This window comes from Psammomys obesus, unplaced genomic scaffold (genome assembly GCF_907164565.1).
Source record: "Psammomys obesus unplaced genomic scaffold, mPsaObe1.curated_primary_1811, whole genome shotgun sequence".
NCBI classification, from domain to species: domain Eukaryota; kingdom Metazoa; phylum Chordata; class Mammalia; order Rodentia; family Muridae; genus Psammomys; species Psammomys obesus.
Window position 1 is genome coordinate 16447613 of NW_026585504.1, and position 9593 is coordinate 16457205.

General features: G+C 46.9%; 1 protein-coding gene across 2 annotated transcripts in view; it reads right to left on the reverse strand.

The window, feature by feature from the left end:
- Positions 1–4807, reverse strand: part of Vps18 (VPS18 core subunit of CORVET and HOPS complexes) — a 10384-nt gene extending 5577 nt beyond the window's left edge. The window contains exons 1-2 of one of the 2 annotated variants that reach the window (XM_055595796.1): positions 4423–4807; positions 3337–3478 (exon numbers count right to left, since the gene is read on the reverse strand). In XM_055595796.1, coding sequence (XP_055451771.1) covers positions 3337–3478; positions 4423–4513 — 233 coding nt within the window. In that variant the 5' untranslated portion in view covers positions 4514–4807. Of the gene's footprint in view, positions 1–3336; positions 3479–4422 lie in introns of those variants that run through there. The other variant, XM_055595871.1, reaches the window with a different exon arrangement.
- Positions 4808–9593: the final 4786 nt, after the last annotated feature.

Below are 9593 nucleotides of genomic sequence, written 5' to 3' on the forward strand. Positions count from 1 at the left end.
AAAAAAAAAAAAAAAAAAAAAAAAAAAAAAAAAAAAAAAAATCTTAAAAAAAGTAAAAAAAAAAAATCTTAAAAAAAAAAAAAGATTTTATTCACTTTTTTTTTTTTTAATCTACGTGCATGTATCTATGTGAATGCAGGCCACATGCACGTGGGTGCCTGCAGAGGGCAGCAGGAGTCACAGCTCCTGCAGCTGGAGTTACAGGTGGCTTGGGAGCTGCCTGACCTGAGTTCAGGAAGAGAACTCAGGTCCTCTGTAAGAGCGGTGAGCCTCCTAAGTCATCTCTCCAACCCAAAAAAATCCTTAATACAATCCCAAGAACTGTAAACTTTCTACAGAATCCTACTTAAGAATCCTCAGCCTGAGCTGGAGAGATGGCTTATAAGTTAAGAGCAGAGAACAAGGCCTGGAGAGATGGCTCGGAGGGTAAGAGCACTGGCTGCTTTTCCAGAGGTCCTGAGTTCAATTCTCAGCACCACATGGTGGCTCACAACCATTTATGAGATCTGGTGCCCTCTTCTGGTGGGCAGGTATACATGCAGTCAGAACACTGTATAAATAATAAATAAATAAATCTTAAAGGAAAAAAAAAAAAAAAGAGCAGCGGACAAGAGTTCAATTCCCAGCACCAATGTTGGGTGACTCCCAACTGCCTCTAACTCCAACCCCAGGGGATCTGCTGCCTCAGGCCTCCACCACTGCTTACACTCGCTCACACATATCAACACACGTTCTATTTAAAAAACAATAAAGTAAACCTTCAAAAGAATGCTTAGCTCTAGGAACTCCCCTACTTCACTCTGAGAACAACAATGTCTTTCCTGTGCTCAAGACTTCATCAGGGCACCTGGGAGGACACACAGGCTAACCCCCAGGTCAGAAGGGATCAGGACAGAGGGGTTGGCAGTTACTACATACCAAACCCGAGTTTCACCTGGCATCCCAGTCTTCACTGTAACTTTGAAAGCTGTCTTGTTTCAGTAACAGTGTCCTTTGGGAATTCTTTCCAAAGGAGGCCAGGGAGATGGCTCGGTGGGTTAGGGTTAGAAATAACTTTTCAAATAATGATGGCGGTTTGCAGGTGTGCACTACCCCACATGGCAGTTAATTTTTTTAATAGTACTTATGACGCTAGAAATAAAACCTAGGGTCTCGGTGTGGCAGGCCTGGTAGTCCGTTTTCCTGTACCTTTACCAGCACTGTTGATTACTAGATTTGAATTTTACCAATCTGATGGTAATTTTTACCAGTGCTGGGCCCGGTGAGACACATCTGTAGTTCCAGAACTTGATGAGGGCGAGATGGATGATGAGGGAGTCACAGCCTAACCAAAATCCACACAAAGATTATCTGGGATGGAGATGTGCGGGCATGGAAGTGCTTTCCTAGTACGATCAAAGATCTTAGTTCAAATAAATAGCTAAAGCATCTTTATAGAGATACATATAAAGACAGATCTAGGGGCTGGAGAGATGGCTCAGTGGTTAAGAGCACTGTCTGTTCTTCCAGAGGACCTGAGTTCAATTCCCAGCAGCTGTGCATGGTGGCTCACAGCCAGCTATAATGTGATCTGGTGCCCTCTGCTGGTATGCACAAAGACAGTATACTCATATACATAAAAAAAAAAAAAAAAAAGGAAAACGGATTTTTTTTTTTTTTTTTTTTTTTTTGAGATAGGGTTTCTCTGTGTAGCCTTGGCTCTCCTAGACTCACTTTGTAGACCAGGCTGGCCTCGAACTCAGAGATCCACCTGCCTCTGCCTTCCAAGTGCTGAGATTACATGTGTGCACCACCACCACCTGACTTTTACTTATACATAATAATAATATATAACTATATAATACATTTGAATTTTTTTTTCTGGGGTTGGTGAGATGATTCCTCAGGTAAAGGTGCTTATCATCATACCTAATGCCTGAGTTTGATCCCTGGGTCCCACATATTAGGAGGGAACAAATCAATTAGTAAATATAACTTAAAATTTAAGAAAATATATAAACTAAAGGGGTTGGAGAGATGGCTCATTGGTTACGAACACATCCTTTTTGTTTGTTTGGTTTTTCTGAGACAGTGTTTCTCTGTAGCCTGGCTGTCCTGGAACGCTGTAGACCAGGCTGGCCTTAAACTCACAGAGATCCGCCTGCCTCTGCCTCTGCGTCTGGAGCACTGGGATCAAAGTCGTGCACAGCCAACACCACCTGGCTAAGAATATTTATTCTTGCAGAGGACCCAGGTTCAATTCCCAAGACCTGCACTGCAGTTCACGACTATCCTTGATTCCAGTGCTTGGATTAAAGATGTGCTCTACCACATCTAAAATGTGTGTGTGTGTGTGTGTGTGTGTGTGTGTGTGTGTGTGTGTGTATGCATGTGCACCTAGAGGAGGGCACTGGATCCCCTAGACCGGAACTGACAGGCAGTCGTGAGACTCAATATGGGTACTAGGAAACAAATCCAGCCTACCTTATTTTTCGGGACAGGAACTCCCACTGAATCTGGAACTCACCAATTTGGCCAGGCTGGCTGGCCTGCAAGTTCCCAGGATTCACTTGTCTTTGATCTACTCCAGAGCTGGGCTTACACGCTTGCACACACTCTGCCAGAGTGCAGCTTTTTCCATGGGTTCTGAGGATCTGAACTTGGGCTCTCAGGATTACCAAGCAAGCGCTTTGCTGGCTGAACCCCCCCCCCCCCCGTCAGGTTCTTCCTGGGCACGCTGCCTTTAAGGTTCACTTTCCCCTTGCTTATAAACTGTCCTCTTACTAGTTGATAAGGGGCTTGTTCTGTTTGCTTTTTGGTTTTCTGAGATGGGGCTTCGCTAGGCAGTGCAGCATTAGCTCCCAGTCCTCCTGTGTCAGTCTCCTGAGTGCTGAGATTACAGGCTGGAGCCACACACTGAAGTTTCCGCTATGCCTGAGTATCTTAATCAAGAACTCTACGTACTCTGCAAATACATTCCCATCTGAGTTCCAGCCCTGGCCTTACTTATCTACAATGCTGGGAATCAAACCCAAGGCCTCAGCCAGGCACTCTATCACTGAGCCACACCCGCTAGCACCAGCTGGTGGGTACATTTCAGGATTCCAGACAGTTCCAATGATCCACGTGGCTAACTCTGGGGGGCTGAGACCACCTTTAGCTGTTGAAAGGCCAGAAAGATCAACTGACTTGTTCCAAAACCTTGTAGCTGATAAATGGCATAGCTGGAATCTGAACATAGGTCTCTCTGATCTCTTTGGGAAGGAATAGCGCGTCTCCTGAAAAATCTATTGTTTCACTTGCCAAGTGTGGGAAAAGACCCCAGCTAGGTAAAAGCCCCCCCCCCCCAAATATTACCGGAGCAGTGTATCCTTGCCCAGGCTCATGCAGAGCTGATTGCAGGAAACGACAAGACTTGTGATGCGCTCTGTGGGAGTGAAGTCAATCCGCTGCTTCGTGAAGATAGGCACTTCCTTCTCCAGCTGGGCATTTACATACCCTAGAGGTTTGGAATGAAGAAAACAAACTGGCATCCAGGGAAGGGGGTGGGGCAGCCCAGAAAACCAGAAGAAGCAACAGCGTTTTCTGACACTCTCCTATTTCCCAAGTATACGCCTATCCACTGGATCTTGGCTAATGAAGAGTTCAACATTAACCAGCTTTCTGGTTGTCTTTACAGGGAGGGCCCTTCTTACACTTGAGACAGTACTGAGGAACTGGTTCCCTGAACCTGAGATGAGGCCGGATTATGAGGTGCTTGTTCCTAGTGGTAACAGAGGGTGGTTTGGAAAGGTGTTTTGGCCATTCTCCCTATTGGTCTTTGGCCCACCAATCCCAAGAGAACCACCCTTCCTCCCCATCCACACAGTATCGCTCGCTGAGTCTATACATAGGGAGTTCTGGGGACCCGGGCCCACCAGTGCTGTCCATAGACTGCAGCTCTAGTCACCCGCAATCTTAGCACAGTACTGGGCCACCTCCACACAACTCTCCTTAAAAATGACATCTGCACTCTAACCTGCAGCCAGCTTTTACCCAGGCCCAATCACCTCCAGCTTCCCTGTTCACTGACAAAATTCCCTTTTAGGATTGAACCTCCTTCCCCTTGCACATTCACGTTCCACCCTCCCTGCTAGGTGGGGGAAAAAAAATACGGAACCAGACATGAAGAGAAGCGTGGACCCTGTCTGCAGTTCTCCCAGGAACCAAACTGCAGCCTGGTAGGCAAGTACTTCCTTATCGGAGCCTCAGTTCCCTCTTTTGAAGGACCTTAGTGGTAGGGCTAGATTACTATGGCTCTTCCAGACTTCGACCACTGACAAGCTAGGGACTAAGAGAGGCCTGAGGCTTCGCTCTTAAACGCACGCCGCAAGCTCTTGAGCCGCCCACCCCCGCAGACCGTAACAGAACCGAAGAGAGCAGCGGCGGCCTCTTCTAACTTACCAGAATGGGGGATGCCCACGCTAGGGCAACCGCTCTGCAAGACGGCCGGGCGGGACAACGAGTCCTCATACTCATCCAGGATGGACGCCATGGTGCTCGACCTCCGGGCCTTTGGTCTGGGGCCTGGGGGGGGGGGGGGGTCACAACTGGGACCCCTGTCGTCCTGGCTTTGCAAGCTGTGATGCCCCAGCGCCTGACAGATCCCTGAGAACCCTTTACAAATTATGAGGCCCTTCTCGCTGTCGCTGCGTAGGACGAGACGATCGGGGAGAACCCGGTAGAAGGTGGCGCAGCTGTGCGCCCCAGCTCCAGTCCCTAGAGACTACAGGCTGCCCTTAGCAGATCCCAGGTGATCACAACCTCGCCCAGGCAGCTCAGCTGACTCCCTCCCCCCGCGGCGCGTGCTTATGACGTGCTTCCGGGTTCTCAGAAGCGAGCAGTGACTGGAGCCCAGAGCATTGGAGCCTCCGCTAAGAGGCGTTGTTGGAGACTCGGGGCGGCGGGGGCGGAGCCCGAGCGGGCGACCCTGCTGCAGTTCCACATCTTGACGCTAGGGGGCAGCCCGGGACTTGTCTGGCGTCCGGCGTCAGGCTGGCGTGGATCCTAGGCTTCCTGAAGCCCAGGCTGGGCTCCCTCTCCTCCCTCGGATTGTCGCTTAAAGGCCACCTGTGCTGCAGACGCAGCACCACTTCCTGTTTCTCAGTCGAATTGCTGCCTCTGTCCACCTTGACAAGCATGGGCAGAACAGTTTTAGTTTCCCTTCCTTCATCCCTAGGGGCCCACCAGCTTCCAGAGGAAGCAGCTGGATGGGTCGGTACAAAACAAACAAACAACAACAAAAAAAACCTGAATGTTTTTTTCCCCTATCACTTCAAAAAGAAAATCACACAAAACGTAATCTCCAGCATTAGGAAAACTGAGGCAGGAGAGTTACTTAGGGCCACAAGATGAGACCTCAGAAAACAAAGCAAGCAAGAAAGAAATTGACAAAGGCAGCATAGGTCATGGTAAAGGCGTGTGCCAGGTAATGTAAGCCGCCTCACGGTGGCTCCTAAGTGTAGGGAGAGAGGCAGGGGTCACTAGGAAAAGTGAAGCATAGCTGTGGGGGTGCCAGGCTGCTTTCGGGCACTCAACCAATCTACTGAGGTTGACTGCACTTGTCTAGCACGTGGAAAGCCTTAGGTTCAAGCCCTAGTATCAGAAAAAGCAAAGAAAAAGGCATTGTACATAGTCATCAGGAAAATCAAAGCGAAACCCATGAACCATGTGACACTTGGGGGTGAAGAGGAGAGAGAAAGGCGGTGGAGGAAGAGGAGCCGGCTTCAGGCAGACTGTGGAAGCTGTTGCCTGGACCACTGGAAGATTTAGTTGGGGATGGGCTCTGATGTCGGTACTAGAAAGGTGTCAGGTGTTTGAGCAGGACGTGAGACCAGGCAAAGGACAAGGGGACATGAGGCAGACGACAGGCCATAGGTACCCAACCACGAGAAAGAGAGGGCTGAGTGATGGGAGGATAACTCAGAAGAAGGCCTCATAGACTTGGCGACAGGCTAGATGTGGCAGAGGAAGGAGGGGTGTAGGACCAGCTGGAGACCTGGCAGGTAGTGGCACTGACACTTGGGGAGAGGGAGGGGGAGCCGAGTGAGAGGAGGTGGAGGTCACATGACTGAGCTCAGCTTTAAGAGTTTGCTCAATCGGCAACTTACTGGGGAAGCCCCTGCAGTACCGGTCACATGCTCCAGGGCAGCCACCAATAACTCACTAGTAAAAGCTTATTAGACATTTGCATGAGCAAACACTACATTCATAAAATGAGATCTATCTATCTATCTATCTATCTATCTATCTATCTATCTCTGTTAATTTTCTGAGACAGGGTGTCTCTGTATAGCTCTGGATGTCCTGGAACTCACTCTGTAGACCAGGCTGGCCTCCAACTCAGAGATCCACCTGCCTCTGCCTCCTGAGTGCTGGGATTAAAGGTGTGCACCACCACCGGGCCAGAGAAAATTCTCTTAACAGCATGCTGAGTACAATCAGATGTTTTAAAAAAAATCACTCTGTGCTGAGTTTGTGCTTAGAAAGGTCACTACTATCTAATAGCAGATTGACTGTATTCAGATCCAGACCAAAAGGATCAAATTCAATGCCACACAAATACCGAATGAATGACGCACTACAGGCCTTATCCTCAGCCCTAGATTTCCTGTTTGAAAGAGTTTAGACTTTGATGAAAGTGGAGGCTGGGGTGTAGCTTACTTGGCAGAGGGCTGGTCTAGCTTCATAGGATTAGACCCTCAGCACATCGTAAAAGTAGGTGTGGGACTGTAGTCCCAGCAGTCAGAGGTGGGGACTTGAGGGTTAGAAGCTCAAGGTCAAAATTTAAGAGAGAGTGAGAACATGTATGTTTTGGCGGCACACATACTATCCTAAGAGACTGAAACAATATAGGGAAGATTAGCATGGTGCTGTGCAAGGATGATTTGCAAACTCCTGAGGCAGTCCGTACTAAAAACAGAAAGAGAAAGAAGAAAGAGTATTATTATATATTTTATATATAATTAATAATTTTATATATAATTAAATAATAATATAATTACATATATTATATTTTATACATTATACACACATATACATACACATACACACACACACACACACACACATATATATATATATACACATATATATATATATATATATATATATTTATGCCAGTTGGTGCACACCATTAATCCTAGCACTGGAGAGGCAGGTATATCTCTGTGAGTTGAAGGCCAGCCTGCTCTACAGAGGGAGCCCCAGGACAGCCAGGACGGTTACACAGAGAAACCATGTCTCGAAAACAAACAAAAAAGAAAGAGAGAAGGAAAAAAATTTAAGAGAAAAAAAGTTAAAGTTTTTTTTTCTTGACTTCATAACAAAATAGAGGCCAGCCTGCGCTACATGACACCTTATTTTAAAAAAAAGAGGAGGCTAGGGAGATAGTTCAATGGGGAAAGTGCTGCCTGAGGAAAGATGAGAACCTGAGTTCAGATTCCCAGTAGCCACTTTAAAGCAGGTATCTGGCCAGGACACACTCAGGAGACAGAGGCAGGGTGATTAAAACAACAAAGTGGGCACCTGAAATCCCAGCACTGTGAGGTGAGAGACAGGTGGCTTCCCAGAGCTTGCTGGCCAATCTACCAATGAGCGAGCTCCGGGTTCGTTCGGTGCAAAATCTCATTTTAAAAATGAGGTAGAGGCAGGCAGGTCTTTATGAGTTTAAAGCCAGTCTGATCTACATAGTAAGGTTCAGGCCAGTTAGGGTTACGTATTGAGATCCTGTCTCAACACAGGATTGTTGAAACAAAGCAACAACAACAAAAAAACAGCAACAAGGAAACTAGAGAGATGGCTCAGTGGTTAAGAGAACTGGCTGCTCTTCCAAAGGACCTGGGTTCAATTCCCAGCACCCACATGGTAGTTCACTACTGTCTCTGTCTGTAACTCCAATTCCAGGGGGATCCCACACCCTCACACAGACATACATACAAGCAACACCAATCCACATAAAATAAATAAATCAAAAAGAAACAAAAAGTTCCCTGAGCTATAAGTGTAGATTCCTCACCTGTGTGAGGTCCTGAATTCAATTCTCAGCACTGAAAGCAGAGAAAAAACTGATAACAAAATTCCAACTAAATGTCAGACTGTTAATTAGCAAGTAGAGGGCAAAAGATAAACCAATTAATTGATTACCTTTGTGTAACCTGAAATTCTTTTTAATTTTTAAAATATACATTTTATAACCAGGTTGTAATGGCACACACTTTTAATCCCAGCACTCAAGGAGGAAGAGGCAGATGGATCTCTGTGAGTTTGAGGCCAGCCTGGTCTACAGAGTGAGTTCCAGGGCAGCCAAGGCTACACAAAGAAACCCTGTCTCAAAAAAATACAAACACCTTTTGGAAAGGTGCTGCATATTCTGTGCCAATGTATATTTAAAGTATCTGCAAAAGGAGGCTGAAAGATATCCCCTTCACTAGGCATGGTTCAGGCCTAAAAGAAGCTAGAGGGCCGGGATTTCAAGGACATCTCAACTACATAGTCAGTTTGAGAATAGCCCAATTCATAGCCCTGTATCAAACCTCTCCCTCCAACCAAAAAAATTAAACAGGACATACTTTTTTTTTTTTTTTAAGATTTATTTATTTATTATGTATACAATGTTCTGTCTGCATGTCTATCTGCACGCCAGAAGAGGGCACCAGATCTCATTATAGATGATTGTGAGCCACCATGTAGTTGCTGGGATTTGAACTCAGGACCTCTGGAAGGGCAGCTAATATCTTAACCTCAGAGCCGTCTCTCCACATGTCCTACTTCTTAACTGTAGGATGGGCTCCTCTACTGCGAGTGTTTAGAATAGGGCCCACACATAGGGTGCTCTGTAGAGTGGACTCTTGGCAGCTCCTTCTTGGTCAGGGCTGGATTTCTCAGAGATGTCAAGACTCTGCCTTAGAACGACTAAACAGATTTGTCAGGCAAAGTAACTTTCAGAGTGCTGTCTTCTGTGACCCAAAAGAAATTCTGGGTCCTGTGGGATTGTTCAACAGGTAAAGGGTAAAGGCACTGCCAAGCGGGATGACCCGAGTTGGATCCCTGGCATCCACCTGTCAGAAGGAGAGAACCATCTCCCACAGGTTGTCCTCTGGTTACCAGGTGCACACCGTGACACAGGCCACTCCTCCATGTACACAAGATAAATAAGTGTGGTTACATTTTTAGATTAATTTAATTTCAATGTGTAGGATTATCGTGTCCAGATGAACTCATGTGCACAGCTATCAGATCTTCCAGAAATGGCGTTACAGATGGTTGTGAACCACCGTGTGGGTGTTAGGTACAGTGAAGAAACACTGGACCAAAGTGAGACTGAAACCCAGCAAGGCAAACTCCAAATCCTGTAGCTCCATGTCATGTCAAAGGGCTTACTTGGCTCCATCCTTCTGGCTTTGCTGCCTACAACATAATTCTCCCTCTTAGGCTGATTCCACGACCTAGCAGTCTTGTTCTGTTGACTTCAATACAGGGTTTCTTTGTTTCTCTGTGTAGTAGCCCTGGCTGTGCTGGCCTCACTTTGTAGACCAGGCTGGCCTCTGCCTCCCAAGTGCTGCCACCGCACCCGG